This window comes from Prorops nasuta, unplaced genomic scaffold (assembly GCF_024137725.1).
Source record: "Prorops nasuta isolate Cenicafe-Biocafe unplaced genomic scaffold, Cenicafe_Pnas_1.2 PNAS00008, whole genome shotgun sequence".
In the NCBI taxonomy this organism is placed as follows: domain Eukaryota; kingdom Metazoa; phylum Arthropoda; class Insecta; order Hymenoptera; family Bethylidae; genus Prorops; species Prorops nasuta.
This window is the reverse complement of record NW_027116805.1, coordinates 6,903,791-6,918,840: the sequence shown is the minus strand read 5'-3', so window position 1 is coordinate 6,918,840 and position 15,050 is coordinate 6,903,791. Positions and strand designations below refer to the sequence as shown.

Genomic DNA, 15,050 nt, shown 5'->3' with positions numbered 1-15,050 from the left:
AACGTGAGTGACAGATGTGTATGAGTGCATGTGAGGAAAATAAGCGTGTGAGTTAGGTAAGGAGTGTCTAAAAAAAATAAATAGAAAAGTTTAGATAATAACGAATAGAAAGAAAGAGAATTTCTAGGAATGAAGGAATCAGAAGATATGCTTGAAGTTATAGCAACGGTGATGGAAACTAGTCGACGTAATTTGGAGGTTAGAAGCAATTAGAAGCAAGTGAGAGAATTAGAGCAGAGGAAAAAGTGAAATAGAAACGATACCTGGAGCCTTTGGAGGATGGCGGAGTGGCGGAACAAAAATAAACAAAGGTGGGAAATGTGCCGATAAGGCAGGTAATGTTTCAAAAGAGCGCGAAAAGATCAATTATAAGAGGGTGATTGACAAAAATTAGGGTGGATGAATGAATATATGTATGGATGAAAAGGCAGAGACTGTACTCAAGGGTGAAAAGACGGTGTACTCGGGCGTACTGTCAGGAAAGAACTGAACTGAAAATATTAGGATTGAGTTTAAAGAGATGAAGGATAAGGGTAGTAATAAAGAAATGGAAAATGAATAGAAAATAAAAAACAAAATGTATTAGAGAGAAGAGATGGTACTGGAATAGAAGCTAACGGAAAGGAAGAAATCAATAAGATGACAACAGAATAGGAGCGGGCGAAGGAAGGAAAGAATTATGAATATGAAAACGGAGCAGAAATTGAAGCGATTAATCCGGAAGTGGAAGCAGAGGGGTAGGGAATAGAAAAAGAAAAGAGATAATTATCTAATATGCAGGCTTAATCCTCAAAAGGATCATTCAACACTGAATATACATATAAAACATCATATTATTACCATTTTTAATGAATTTTGTTTCATTTTTTCTATTATATTAAGAGTACTTTTATTTGTATATAAACATTTTATCAATATTATGTTTCTACATTTTTAGGGTATCGATAAAAAGAAACATTTCAATCAATTAATTTAACTGTAAAATATAAATGATTAAAGACACACGGGTATGATACCCATGTGTTTCTGAATTAGAAATCCGCCATATATACTGTAAACTGTTGAGGGTTAAGAGTAGGAGAATGGATAAAGAAAAATCTAATGATGTTTAATACTATATGTTTGAAAGGGGAGACAGAAATGATTAATATATTAGGTAGGACAAAATAAAGGATAGTTGAGGGTGAAGAAAAATAATGTAGGTCAAGATGAAAAACATGGAAGAAGGAAGGCGGCGATGATGAGGAGGAGATTTAAATTTGTGTTGGAAAAGAGGATAAAAGATTGCAGAATGATAAAGCAAAAAAAGAAAGGAAAATATACTAATTTATTAATAGAAATGTAAAGAAATTCATTATGTTAAATATAAAAATGTTCTATTTTTATATATAGAATATGATGTATGAAAGAGTAAGAGAGCTTTGTATCTCAAAATTAGGAATTAATAAATGTTATTATTATCTAAACATTGTTACAATTTTCATGAACTTACTTTTTTCATCATTACAGTTTAGAAAAAATTTATGTTACATGGATGGTAATTTTTTGTTATGAATTGCTTAATATTTAATTGCTTAAATTAATTTATCAATGAATTATCGAACCAAGAGGATCTGCTCTTATTGTTGATAAATCTAGCCTTGCATCCATTTCATCATCTAGCTCTCCAACCACAGCACTGAAATATTTAGAAAATTTTCTTTAAACTTCGATATATAACTATATGAAAAGAAATTATTCATCAGTACTCACACATTATCTCCTCTAATAATATGTAAACCTAATACAACTTGTTCTACACCCTGATTAGTACTATAAACTCTTTCGTGAGACTCATCAAGTATCAAATTAATTGTTTGATCAAACCCTTTCAATGTTCCCTAAACAATAACATAATGAATGAAGATAAAAATGTTACAAGAACCAACTTTAAGGTTTATGTTATAAAATGTTGAAAATTATTCAATTATAAGATAATAAATTAGTGCAGACTTACAATGAAATTTCTGCCATCTGATGTGATAATTGAAACAGTGTCTGATTAATACTATAAGGAATTAATTAGATTTTTAAAAGCTGCTTCAAATAGTTGTTCATAGCAATTCAAATCAAATTCTTAAAAAAGGATACGATTGACGTAGCTTTCTAGTCCGGATGCCATTCTTGATTAACAAATATCTAAAAAATTTAAGAAAAAGCTTTAATTGTTTTTAGATTTTGAGGCTAAGCGTGACTTGTGTTCACTGGTGTTTACATGTTGCTTACCGCTTGGTTAGGTTAGGAAAATAAAATCCCAAATATCCCAATTTCGTTTCTGTGTTTGTTATGTGTGTAGACAATGGAAGTACAAACTGTCAATACTCGAAGAAAAATCTTGAATCATGTCATTTGCAGTATATTAATGGAATGTGGATATGATTTTTGTGATAAACCAGCTTTAGAAACACTAACAGAGATGCTACAATCATGTAAGCAATTTTATTTCTGTAAAAACAATCATAACCTACAATTTTTTTTGTAAGCTATTTGATAGAAAGTTAAAGTATTTCTCTGCCTTTAGTTATTGTTGAAGTAGGAGAATCAGCAAGGAATTACTGTGAGTTGTCTGGTAGGACTGAACCACTTATAGCAGATGTTATTTTGGCACTTATAAATATGGGTATTAAGTTGGACAATTTAGAAAATTATGGTAAAAGAACAAATAGAACTGTTTTACCACAACTTCAGCAACAAACACAGTCAAAACAGCTGAATATTTTGCAAGCTGGCGTTAAACAAAATCATCCGCCACATATACCAAATCATTTACCAGCATTTCCAGATCCTCATGCTTATATAAGAACTCCTGTATGGCTATCATTCATTTGTATTTTACATTATAAAGTTAGATAAGAAATAATTAAAAACTCAAAATTCTTTTTAGACCCATAAGCAGCCTGTGACTGAATATGAAGCAATTAGGGAAAAGGCTGCTACTCAGAAAAGGGATATAGAAAGAGCACTGACAAGGTTTATTGCCAAAACTGGAGAAACACATAGTTTATTTTTGTCAGAAGATAACAGCATGTTTCCATGTAAGTTTATTTTCTTTCATTATTAGTTTAAATTGTATTTGAACTAATTTATGTCTTCTACTTTCAGTAATATCCTGTAAACCACAATTTCCTAGTTATCTCAGTGCACTCCTACCTCAAGATCAGATATTTGAACCAGAGCCTGAATTCCAATTTGAGTCCACCCCTGTGAAAAAGAAGAAAGAGCAAAGAACTGAAGAGATTGAAGAGGGTAGGAATTATTAGAAAAATATGTAAATCGACAAAGTAAGAATTATGGGTAATTAATAAATTTTATATTTTAGGTAACACAAATCAAAATGAAGAGGTGGAACAGAATGATGAAATCACTACGCAACAAGATGGTATTGACAATCCTTATTTAAGACCAGGAAAGATTCCTAAAAATAAAATGCCTGGTGCAGTTCCATCAGGCCAAATCATCAACAGGGACATAATAGACTAGCATTTAACAAAAGATTATTTACAATTTAAGCTATGATAGAATAAGGTAATAATAAAAAAAATATAAAAGTAGTCAATGGTCATTTTATTAATTTCCATAAAATGGTTGTTACAGTATTACAAGAATTAATAATAAATATATCAAATGGAATATAAACATTCCATTATTTTCAATGATTAGTTTGTTTTATCTTACATGTATATAACACACCTGCTATAATAGCTGCATTTTTTTGGATATAATAATACTTATTGCAGTATTAATCCACATATTGCTCATAATATTGCACGGTATTAGCACCAGAAAGGAAGGTTTCTTTAAAACATTGATTGGATCACAAGTAGATTATTGCACATTTTTTATATAAAAATAAATGTTTTTTCTAAAATTCTTTTTTAGTTATTTAGTTTGAAATACGAATAGTTAAAATTTCTAACAGCGTTAATGAGGAAGATTTTTATGGATTTTTAATAATGATTTGTCTTCTCTCTCTTAATATTGATACCATGGTTGCCTACGAACCCAACGTAGCTTCATGCCAGACGCTGTACGAATTTTTATACTGGCACATTCAGCAGCACGAACAGTCTCCTTCACACTCTGCATCAAATTTTGTGCATTTCCAACTAGCATATCTGTTGCTTCCTGATCCTCTTCAGTACCTAAATAATCACAGACTTATTAATTAAATTAATCGCAATTATAAATCTAAGAGTTTATACATTTATAAAGTGCAGGATAATCTATAAAAATGACTATTTCAATGAGTGAAATGAAAATTTGCATGCTATTAGAAGAAGCTTTGAAGCGCAATGTAAAGTCATTCTCTGTTAAGAAACAAATAATCAAAATATAACAAAGCCGGTAATATATATTTAATGAAATCACAGGAGTAAGGGAACTAATGCTAATCTTTTCTATAATTGAAAAATAATCTTTGGACATAATAAGGAAACTAATATCTCTAATGAATTCTTATGAAAAATGGTGTGATTTTATTTTTTCATAGGCACAGATGACATGGGCACTGTATAAATAATACACATTTGATACTAAAAAATTATCTGGCATTTTGAAGTTTATGATCTACGAGAAGTTGAAGAAACTTAAGCCACTTACTGCACCCAATCAATTTGTCTAGACCAATTGAAGTAGGAATGTCACACCATCAGTTTAAAAATCGAACAAAATAATAGATTAATAAATATCTTTAAAATAACGACTCATTCGGCGTCTATTTTATAGAGGATAACTCATGCACTCTGCAGAAATTAAATTGAAGGAAAGAAGAGAAAGAGATAGATCTAAGTAAACGGAGAGATGCAGAGAAAAAAGAGTAACGTGTAATAGGTAAAATCAAGCACGATGATCTCCTTTTACCATAAAGCATCAACTCTTCCCAGGTGGGGAGCGTCTCTATAGATAAAAAAGGTTTGATTCCTTGTTAATCATGAAAAATACTTTAATTTTATTTTTAATGATCTCCTTTCTAGAAGATGCTATAGCGTTTTTTAAGCATTGCACTCTGATGTTATTCTCTCCAAAAAAGTATTATCACTTATATAAGTTATTGAATGTTTACCTTGAGCACCCAGCATTGTTGCTTTTACAGTAGATAAAATCTTTAGCTGCGTTCCTATTGTTGGTATTCTCTCACAAACTTGGAGTAGATTCTAAAAAAAATAATTTTGTTGTATTAAGATCGATAAAAATCGTGCAAATACATTTCAAATGATTGTGATTACTGTTCGAATTCGTTTATCGGTGCATTCCCTAGCAAGTTCCTTAGCAAGGCGCGTAACTTCCTGAGAAGCTTCGGCAATTGCTTTGGCACAAGCTATCAAGTCTCGTTTATTGCCGCCTTCTCCTCGTACGAGGCCAGATAATCTGGCCATGAGAATTGCCATTTTTTTAGCTGCTGCAATAATTTCGTTGTCTTTGCTAGACCATTGACGTACTTCCTGGTGAAGACCGTGAGCTGCCATCTAATTTTGCAAGAATTAAATCAATAATTCAATTAACACAAATTTAAGAGATTTAAGTTAAGTTCCTTGTTAAACTCAGAACATTACCATAATAGGTTGATTAGGCTGTGGAGCATGCATGAACATCTCATCTTCATCGTCAGTCTCTGGAGGAGGCGGCCTCGGAGGTGGAACTTCACCACCAGGGAGTGGTGGCCTTGGAGGTGCTACCTCTGCTTACAAAAACAAATTTATTAGTTTATTTCTCATTTGTAATTGTACATATAAAACACAATAAAAAATACAACATAAATCGAATTTGATATATTATTTTGAAAGAATTTATAATTTCCACTTTACCATTATCATAAACACTATAATAGTAGTCTGCTCCAAGCAGCATTAATGAACAATCATTTATATTAATTCATGTGAATTACGAAAACTCCACACTAACATGCTTTACAGTTTCGAGTTAATTGTTCATGCCAGTAAACAAATGTTTTGGAAATCTGATAATCCGACGATAATGCTGGGGTTTTGATGAACTAGGATTCATTTTCTGGATAGGTCAAACTTTATGGCTAAGGAATCCCATTGTTTTAAGAGTAGTTGCAAAGGAATTAATCGTAGAACTGAGAAAGAAAGAAACAAATCAGTGCATAAAATAAAGTACAAAGACATCAAGGCAAAGTATTTCGTTGCAAAAGCTTCTCCAAAATTACCTCCGGCGGATTTCGAATAATCGTTGTCGGCCAGTTCTCGATACAAGAGATCAAGGTTATCGCCTGATAATAAAATTGATCAGCATGAGTTATTAAAAAGGTAACGGGCAAGGAAAATCTTTACGAAATTGTTCAGATTGTTATTGCTTGTAAAAAAGAGCAGAAAAGAGACAAACATTTCTATGAGGAAAAATAGAAAAGATTTTTTCATTAATTTAACATTGTTTTATAGAAAGCAATTTGGATTTTTGGAGATTTTTTAAGTGATCAGAACTACCTCCACGCGCCCATTTTGGCAATGGGCTGATAGAACGATGCTCTTGCTGTCTACTAGCATCCGATACAGGACTGATCACGCGCAAATTGCTGGGAGAAGGTTGGTTCCTCAAGGGTTCACCGACTAATGTTTAAACAAAATATTCATAAATATAAATCAGTTCATATATATGGGAAATAATTCATAAAAGGAAACACGCGCGCGCGAGAATGGGAGGAGCGTTAATTAAAGTTAATTGATACTGCATCGAATCTGTTTCCCCGATGATACCAGAGTTTTCAGTGATTACATAAATAAAAAAGTAACGTTAAAAATATTGATTAAAATTAAACGATGAAAGGAACGTGAGGAATGAATGAATTTTTATTGGTTAATTGATATCGCGAAGGTTTCGACTGTGTTCCATTATTACTGCAAGTAAGTCACAAGCAAATTGTAAATATAAAAATTAAGAAAAATGGTAAAATTTTAACAACAAGTTCAGTCGGAAAATATAAAAAGCTTTACGTTTACCCATTTCTAATATTGTTATTTCTTCTTATTCTATCTAATGGACAAATTTAAATTTAAAATGGTACAGAAGATTTCTCTCAAAATAAAATATTTTATTATTAAATTGTTCTGTTTTATTATATTGAGCAATCACGATATTTTAATAACAAAATGTAGAATTTTAATAGTGATAGCGTACTGACAGTAACAATAAAACTCAGTTTGGGTTCGTCGGTAGTAGTAAACTTTCTACACTGATTAATTATAAGTAAAACTATCAATATTAATACAAAAAATCAAAGTAAATTTAGAAATTAAATATTGAAGAGCTTTTTTTTAAATCGGAAAACATGCAGGTTTATGCAAACGCATATACCTTTATCTGTGAAATAAGTTGTGTATTGATGTTTTGGTATTTGCTGATCTGCAAATAATATCGCATAAGTGTGGATATGAGATATTTAATACCTAGAGATCGATTCGCGGAAAAATTAAATAAAGAAAAAAAAAGAACACATTTTGAAATTTAATACAGGAAAGAGAGCTCACCATCGTTTATATGTAACTGTATCATTTCTGGAGGCGGTGGAACTTCTGGATGAACTACAATGGCTTTGCGTACTTGACCCACGCTTCCTAATAACTATAATTAATATTTCAGTGTAAATATAACATTATTACAGATAATGTATATTTTATTACTAAATTTTCTTACAGCTCTATTGCTGTCTCGCCAATTAGATATTGCCCCGTGATCATGGATGTTCATTGCCACAGATTTGGCATCTTGAACCATTGGTGGTACACCTGGGAAAAATTAATATAAAATTAATATCACATCCAATAAATCAATGAAAAATCGTTAATTTGAATTATCTTATTAAATTATTATTTTTTATATTTAACCATAGTCTATAGGCTAATATTATATATATATATATATATAAGCTTTCAAGTGAATATACATATATAAATAAATTCTATACTATAGGAACCAACAACTGAAATGCCCTAAAGCGTGCATGCCAAAAAACGTTTATTGTTTATCTTCGTAAATATGAAACATAAAATCTTTGCATACGGCTGTTTGCACGTAAATGTAAGAAGTTTCGGAAAAGTCTTATGAAAAAATTTAATATCTATCATAATTACGAAGATACAGGTCCTTTTGCATGTATGCTCTGGAGCATTTTATGGAATGGAACCTGCATAATATTTCCTCAACAATTCCAAGAATCAAGAAATACTGACTGCTTTGAAGGGCATCTGTGGCACGGTTGACTCTATTGATAAAGGCAGGATCCTCGCTGTTGTCGCTTTCCTGTTTGGCAACTAGAATAACTCTGTTGGCCAGTCTAGCGATAGCCGCAGTATTGTCAACCATTTTTTGCGGTTGAGCCTTGGCAATTGCGTCTTCACAAAGGAACGTGTGTTTCTGCATTTGCTCCTCGGAGGTTCTAATAAAATCTCCACTATCCGTAGCTTCGTCGCATAAAGCTCTGGCCCTCTGCATTGTTTCCGCATATTGCTGACGCAGATTCTCGAAATGCTCGTCAGCTGCCTTACTATCTGGATAAGTCATCCTGATCCTACCGGCGTTCACCAATTGCGGGGTCAAAGATTCTACCTGGGAGGCGTTAACGTTTAAAGCTTCCGCTAATTTTTTATTACCACCGCTTCCTGGAATTAATTGTTTGAAAATTAATTTTGTAGAGTTGGATTAAATTTTACTGTGAGTCAATTCAATTCTAAAAATGGTATTCTTGGCACTCAAAAACGTCGCAGTTGTCTTACCACCAGCAGCGACCATTCTCGCCGTTTTAGCTGCTCTGTTAGAAAAGGCTTGAAGATTGTGAGTTTTGTCGTTGAAATTTTGTTCTCTGTTAGGTGTACCCATTGGAGCGAGGACCGCTTCCGTGAATTGTTTCAGAGGTGTAGTAATGTCGATGAAATCTTCCACGACCCTAGATACTACCGCCTGTTGAATTCTATTCTTTAATTCATACAGCTTCTGCGACAATTTCTTAGCAATTTCCTGTGCCCTCGGTGAATTTCCTTGACCGCTTGCACACAAATCGCCAAGCTGCCTGGATAGACTTTCAACCTCGTCGCAAAGCTGAAGAATTTCGGCCTTGTGTATACCAGGAAGTCCCTCGGCAACCTGTTCCATAAAATTCAAGTAAATACAATGAATTTAGATTTAATTGAAGAAATTATTCAATCCACGCGTAGATATTTCGCTTTCTAATAATATTTTTATGATTACAATTATATATTGTTACTAGATTCTTGCAAATATTGGCAGTGCAGATTTTAAGGTAAGTCACGTGTGAATTCGACTTACATGTACATGCTGATTCTATCCGGCAGCAATTTAACATTTAATCGAATCTTATATATTTGTAAACTTTCTTTGTTTCCTTTGTTTACCTTTTTGCCTTCGTGTACAATAAGAGCTATGGCTCTCTGACCAAGACCCTTGTCGTCTTGCTGAGGATTTAGCAGCCACTTGTTTGCCTGTTCCAAGCGACCAGCTACAGTATGTGCAGTTTGGGCTATTCCGGATTTATCAGCTGCCACCAAAGCAGACGCAACAGAACTTCGAAGTTCGTTTAACTTTTCTTTTATTCCGCGAGCAAGAGCTTCCGCCTGTGGTGTTGTTCCTAAAGGGACAATTAATTTTTTTGTATTTACCTTTAAAAAAAAAACGGTTCTATTATTTGCTCTCTTTTGAAATTGGTACCTTTTTCATTTTGTCGAAGCTCACAAAGAGCATCAGTCATTGTAGTAATTTGGGAGGCCAATTTTGAAAGAGGATCAGCTTGAGAAGGGGGAAGGTAATGATCAGCTAAACGTTGAGCTTGCTCTACAATTTGACGTAAACTCTTTTCTCCAACCCCTCCTCTTAAGGCCAATCCATCATCTAACCAGTCATAAGCTGCTCTTATACGAGATTCTATGGCACTTTGAGCTTTCTTTAAGACCTGAATATTACATTTAGATAGATGTACATAAAAAATTGTTTTTGTTATAAATTTTATAACAATCTTTTATTTACAGTTAGTTGATCAGCATCCCATTCTTCTTCATCATAAGTTGTTAACTGTAAAACACGGATAATTTCATTCAGCTCATCTGACATCCTGCCTGATAAATAGTTCCTATTTTCTGCTGCTTCCTCTGCACCTTTTCCTCCTTGGGAAATGATATGAATGAAAATTTTCATAGAGCAGATTAAGATTGGTGCTAGTGTTTTCACCTGAAATTTTTAAAATTTTTTTTCTATAAAATAATGTGTGTTTAGTTATTAATTAATCGAGTTAACTAAATAAATAAGTTACCTGGTCTAAGCACCGTACAAGAATTTCTCTATGCACTTGATGAGTTAACTCCTTTTCACGAGCACTGACCTCTCTAGACACTTTGCTAAGGCATGGGCTTAAGTTTTTCAAGAAATGAACAAGGTCCTCCATAGTTTCAATGACTTCTGTGACTGCAAGATAGTCTAGAACTCTTTTGCATTCTCTGATAATTTTTCTGACCTCACTTTCATCAAAACAGAGTAATAATGAACTTGTTCCTTGTAAAATACCACGAGATCCTTCAATTAATTTTTTTCGGGCAGGTCCAGAGTATGGATCCATCTTGAGCATAGTTGATGCCTCCTCCAACAACCTAGAAGCACCTTCCACCCTTTGCAATGCTGCTGGCATGTCTTGTTTAAGCAAGGCATCATCCGATGAATTAATAGTTTCTTTACCCACCTAATAACAAAACGAATAAGTTTTATAATTTAGTAAATATATCTTTAAGTTCTTTCTATAAAGGTTTACTTTATCTTAATTCTTACTTTTACTAAGTTGGTAACAGCCATGCTAACAGCCTGTACAGGCCTTCCGAGATCAGGCATTGCATTTCCATCTTCAGCTTCTTCATGTAGAATAACCAATCTTGACACCTGTTGCACGAAGCATTACAAAAATAAATTATACAGAAGTTCAAAAAATATTTGTGCAGCTTTTTCCTTAAAAAAAAGTTCAAATCCTAATGTACAATATGAACAAAATTTTTTTTAAATAATACAAACCTAAATATATTCATGAATAAATTGTAGCTTTACCAATTAAAACTATTTCTTTATACTCTAATAAAAAAATATTAATTCATGAGTGTGTAATAAATCTGTGAACTGGTAAGCATTTTTGCAATATGGTATAAAAATAATAGCTCTCTACTCTCTAGTATGATATAGTTCTGTAGGTCATAGTTATTTGTGTAATATAGTACAAAAATAATAACTTATGATTAGGCTATTGCTCTAAAGATGTAACCTTTTATAGACATCTGTTAGCAAAGCTATTGCAACATTGCACATAAATTTGTCCTTCTATCATCATTACTATACTACTACACTACTACTATTACTAATATTATTATTATTATTATTATTATTGATGACGTAGTTTCATTCATGGGATTTCGAAGGCTCGATCGGTCTTTTAATTCTCTTGTTTTTTTCTCGTTTCAGAAATGAGAAAAAATAATTTAAAGTCAACAGAGAGGTAAACGATTTCGTAAGAAAATATTAAGCCGAAATCTCCCAGCTCTCCACGTTCTAAAGATGATGTCATAGTTCTATATAAAGGAACAGAGCGTTCGCTGTGTTCATTTATGTCTGACTCCCTTCGCTTTAAATTTAGCCATTGTAAACGAAAATTAATACGCGAAATAACGTTAAAATCGTTCCACGCCCAAAACTCTAATGAAAGTATAATCTAGCCGAATATCACGTTTATCCTATACTACTTTTTTTCATTGACAAGATTTTTCTAAAATCTAATACAATCATACCGACTGTATTAAAATTTTAACATTTTATTACAAAATACTTTTTTTTATTAAATATCTTCTTAAATTACACTAGATTCTTCAATTGATTCTCTTATAATTTCTCTATTTATGTATTAATTGAATGGATTTTGAATGACAGATTATTGAATTTCTAGTAATTAAATACTCTGCGGATTTTGTTTACATTTCTTTGAAGTTTTTTTGATAAAGGTTCTCGGAATTACGGTTAACTTTACCCCCTCCCTATTTAAGAAAATTTCTTATAATATTTCTTAACGAAACTTTATTTAATTAAAACATTTACTTGATTCAACTTAACTTAGCAAAACTCTACTAATATGTATTTTGTTATGTTTACAACATTTTTGAATTACATTACCCTTGAACTTTGATTAATTTCTTTAATTCACTAAATTTGTTCTTTTTTTCTTAATAACATATCCAATTTAGCGAGAATGTTAAATGTAGTTAATTTAACAAGTATGGAAAAATTTATTAGAATCTAATTATATTAACCTTAATTTTTTATATATTGTCTGTCAAGCAAATCACTTATGTATTTTGATTGCAAATAATTGTTGAATATTATTGTCAGTTTGACAATTAAACTCTTTATTTACCTGTTGTGCCACAGGCTCGAGAATACTCTCTATAGTTTTTGTGTGAAAAACAGGCATTTTCTCGGAACAGCTTTTCTTCGGGATTAATTAAATATTTCGAAATTCACACGCAAAATTTACCGACTGTAAACTAGTTAATTGACAATTGGGAGCTCGAAAGATCCCATGAGCATTAAAACATAATCCTACGCGTAACTCCGCCGATTTTTGACTGAAAGAAATTTTCAGTTTCTTTTTTATAGAAGGGTAAACTGTAAAGTAGGGGGGGGAGATCATAGTAAATTTGTATAGTAATGGTGGGGGGGAAAGATAATGGTGCCAGCTATTGGAATTGTCCGAAAGTTTGATTAGGAATGAAAATAAAAATATGTTGATAAGATAGATTTTATTTGATCGACGAGTGAAGGAATAAAGAGGAAGATGAGGAGAGGAAAACGAGAAGACACTTAGAAAAATTATCATGTTCTATTTTTTTCATCAGTGAAAACTAAATAAAACCAAAGGTAAAAACAGAAATGTAGAAGTATATAAAAGTCCGAACCATTGGTTTACATTTAAACTGACTCATGTATCTCTTTTGTGATAGGTTAATTCCATTGATTCAGCTCATTTTACATTTGACATTTGACAGTGTTGGACGTGCTCGTGTTAGTTTGACAAGCTGAGAGACCTGAGCCAGTAGTGAGCACGTAGGTAGAACCAAGTATCTTGCCAGTTTTACTGCAAAAGTAGGATTTTTTATTATTATTGGATCTCCCTGATAAATTTGTTGTGTAACATCGTTGAAGATGAATCGTTTATTCGGGCGAGCTAAACCTAAGGAACCTCCACCAAACCTAACAGATTGTATTGCTGGTGTAAGTAATTAATAAGCTAACAAATTTGAGGTTATATTAACAAATTTGAAAATAAAATAGATGAAATTTTATGTAGTCGTTAGCTTTTATGCTTTTTGGTATACATAAAACTGAAATATTTTTAAGGTTGACAGTAGAGCAGATACAGCTGAAAAAAAGATAGCTAGACTTGATGCAGAGTTAAAAAAGTACAAAGACCAAATGGCAAAGATGAGAGAAGGACCATCTAAAAATGCAGTCAAAGCAAAAGCCTTGCGAGTTCTCAAGCAACGCAAAATGTATGAAGCTCAAGCAGATAACTTAAGGCAACAAGCTTTCAACATGGAACAAGCAAATTATGCAACACAAACTTTAAAAGATACTCAGACAACAGTGATAGCTATGAAGGAAGGTGTAAAGCAAATGCAAAAAGAATTTAAAAATATTAACATCGATCAAATTGAAGTAAGTATTCTATACCTTATTGTGAAAAATTATTTTATGCCGTGCCAACATTTAATATTACAGGATGTACAAGATGACTTAGCTGATATGTTGGAGCAATCAGAGGAAGTTCAGGAAGCATTAGGAAGAAGCTATGGAATGCCTGAGATTGATGATGATGAGTTAGCAGCTGAGTTGGATGCCTTAGGCGATGATCTAGCTTTGGATGATGATACTAGTTACTTAGATGATGCCATTAAAGCACCAAGTGCTCCTGATAAGGAACCTGGTGTTGCATCTATCAGAAATAAGGTTAATTTTTCATTTATCTTGCTGTAAAAAAATATTTGCATAAAAGTTATTAAACAGGTTTTTTTTACTTTATATAGGATGGAGTTTTGGTAGATGAATTTGGTTTGCCACAAATACCAGCCAGCTAATTTGATTGTAATAAATGTTAATGCACAAACAGAAAAACGAATATATAACGAGAACCATCATATTGACATTAAATATCAAAAACATTATAGTCAATAAGATACCATTATTTGAAGACCTATTTCACTCACCTTGTTGTAGTTTTGTGATATCAAGAATTTGCTTTGTAAAGGTATTAGATTCTTAAAAAAACAAAAACCAAATTTTTTAAATATATTTTTATATTTAGTTGAAAAAAAAACAAATTCAAAAACTGGATGTGTGCATCAAAGACAAAGAGAAACTCCTAGCAAATGCAAAAACCTAAAAAGAATGAGATTAGATGAGATATAATGCAGTAGTGTTGCCCCACATTTTTCAAATAGATAAATAAATATTTGCAAAACGTGGGATAATGGTGCATAGTTATATCTCAGTCCATCTTATTCTTTTTAGGTTTGGTGGATTCGCTAGGAATTCCTCCTTGCCTTAAAGATCTCCCTTTATTCAGAGTTTATTTTATAGTTTTATACTATATACACAAAAGTAATTAAATATTTTGTTTGTCCTTTTTGAGGATCTGACGTCACGAATATTCTATAATAAAATTGAAATGGACTTTAAAATAATACCGTATCATTAATCAGCGTTTTTGATAAGTAATGTCGGTATGAGAGATTTCATTAATATATAAAGCTTTTTAAAGTAAAGTCTGCGTTATACGAATACACAGTATACAAGGATTTTGAAATTTATATCTGTTCAAAAATAACCTTGTTGCTTTATTTTTAATTGATACTAAATTATCTTTATCTTCGCTAAAGTAGATTTCTATTATTAGTGTATAAGAGCAGTTAATAAAACTGTTAAGATTAACACTCAATAATTTTTTTATTATTATTAAT

At 32.0% G+C, this 15,050-nt stretch overlaps 4 protein-coding genes across 14 annotated transcripts; 2 read left to right on the top strand and 2 right to left on the bottom strand.

The window, feature by feature from the left end:
* The first annotated feature begins 99 nt into the window (after positions 1-99).
* On the top strand, positions 100-3,590 carry Taf8 (TBP-associated factor 8). The gene is made up of 6 exons (XM_066730791.1): positions 100-311; positions 2,336-2,468; positions 2,561-2,847; positions 2,924-3,074; positions 3,142-3,285; positions 3,359-3,590. Exons 2-6 carry the CDS (start codon positions 2,339-2,341, stop codon positions 3,517-3,519), a joined length of 873 nt encoding a protein of 290 aa, XP_066586888.1. The 5' UTR covers positions 100-311; positions 2,336-2,338; the 3' UTR covers positions 3,520-3,590.
* LOC136775745 (U6 snRNA-associated Sm-like protein LSm8) lies at positions 1,310-2,402 on the bottom strand. Its single transcript, XM_066730793.1, has 5 exons — positions 2,266-2,402; positions 2,131-2,178; positions 1,997-2,037; positions 1,753-1,880; positions 1,310-1,678 (listed from the first exon to the last, which is right to left on the bottom strand). The coding sequence occupies exons 2-5, from the start codon at positions 2,159-2,161 to the stop codon at positions 1,588-1,590; spliced, it is 291 nt and encodes a 96-aa protein (XP_066586890.1). The 5' UTR covers positions 2,162-2,178; positions 2,266-2,402; the 3' UTR covers positions 1,310-1,587.
* Vinc (vinculin) lies at positions 3,583-12,669 on the bottom strand. Of its 11 annotated transcripts, XM_066730774.1 has the most exons (20): positions 12,449-12,669; positions 10,828-10,935; positions 10,319-10,741; positions 10,036-10,236; positions 9,721-9,961; positions 9,408-9,640; positions 9,322-9,336; positions 8,772-9,138; positions 8,229-8,657; positions 7,693-7,784; positions 7,527-7,620; positions 7,354-7,401; positions 6,486-6,608; positions 6,209-6,271; positions 5,844-5,870; positions 5,592-5,716; positions 5,265-5,504; positions 5,102-5,192; positions 4,900-4,935; positions 3,583-4,181 (listed from the first exon to the last, which is right to left on the bottom strand). In XM_066730774.1, the coding sequence occupies exons 1-20, from the start codon at positions 12,503-12,505 to the stop codon at positions 4,012-4,014; spliced, it is 3,183 nt and encodes a 1,060-aa protein (XP_066586871.1). In that variant the 5' UTR covers positions 12,506-12,669; the 3' UTR covers positions 3,583-4,011. The 11 variants fall into 11 exon arrangements, with proteins under 11 accessions (XP_066586871.1, XP_066586874.1, XP_066586873.1 ...); XM_066730777.1 differs by lacking the exon at positions 4,900-4,935; XM_066730776.1 differs by lacking the exon at positions 5,844-5,870.
* Positions 12,670-12,798: 129 nt separating this feature from the next.
* On the top strand, positions 12,799-15,021 carry Vps60 (vacuolar protein sorting 60). Its single transcript, XM_066730293.1, has 5 exons — positions 12,799-12,951; positions 13,035-13,305; positions 13,432-13,749; positions 13,813-14,040; positions 14,118-15,021. The coding sequence occupies exons 2-5, from the start codon at positions 13,237-13,239 to the stop codon at positions 14,166-14,168; spliced, it is 666 nt and encodes a 221-aa protein (XP_066586390.1). The 5' UTR covers positions 12,799-12,951; positions 13,035-13,236; the 3' UTR covers positions 14,169-15,021.
* Positions 15,022-15,050: the final 29 nt, after the last annotated feature.

Excerpts from the sequence above, each read along its gene's own strand:
- LOC136775745 (XM_066730793.1), bottom strand. The coding sequence starts at position 2,161 with ATGGCATCCGGACTAGAAAGCTACGTCAATC. Across the intron at positions 1,881-1,996 it reads CAGATGGCAGAAATTTCATT|GGAACATTGAAAGGGTTTGA; the intron begins GTAAGTCTGCAC and ends GTTATTGTTTAG. Across the intron at positions 1,679-1,752 it reads ATTATTAGAGGAGATAATGT|TGCTGTGGTTGGAGAGCTAG; the intron begins GTGAGTACTGAT and ends TAAATATTTCAG.
- Taf8 (XM_066730791.1), top strand. The coding sequence starts at position 2,339 with ATGGAAGTACAAACTGTCAATACTCGAAGAAAAATCTTGAATCATGTC. Across the intron at positions 2,469-2,560 it reads AACAGAGATGCTACAATCAT|TTATTGTTGAAGTAGGAGAA; the intron begins GTAAGCAATTTT and ends CTCTGCCTTTAG. Across the intron at positions 2,848-2,923 it reads ATGCTTATATAAGAACTCCT|ACCCATAAGCAGCCTGTGAC; the intron begins GTATGGCTATCA and ends AATTCTTTTTAG.
- Vinc (XM_066730774.1), bottom strand. The coding sequence starts at position 12,505 with ATGCCTGTTTTTCACACAAAAACTATAGAGAGTATTCTCGAGCCTGTG. Across the intron at positions 10,237-10,318 it reads TTGTACGGTGCTTAGACCAG|GTGAAAACACTAGCACCAAT; the intron begins GTAACTTATTTA and ends TAAAAATTTCAG. Across the intron at positions 7,402-7,526 it reads ACAGTTACATATAAACGATG|ATCAGCAAATACCAAAACAT; the intron begins GTGAGCTCTCTT and ends TATTATTTGCAG.
- Vps60 (XM_066730293.1), top strand. The coding sequence starts at position 13,237 with ATGAATCGTTTATTCGGGCGAGCTAAACCTAAGGAACCTCCACCAAAC. Across the intron at positions 13,750-13,812 it reads TTAACATCGATCAAATTGAA|GATGTACAAGATGACTTAGC; the intron begins GTAAGTATTCTA and ends TTAATATTACAG. Across the intron at positions 14,041-14,117 it reads TTGCATCTATCAGAAATAAG|GATGGAGTTTTGGTAGATGA; the intron begins GTTAATTTTTCA and ends TACTTTATATAG.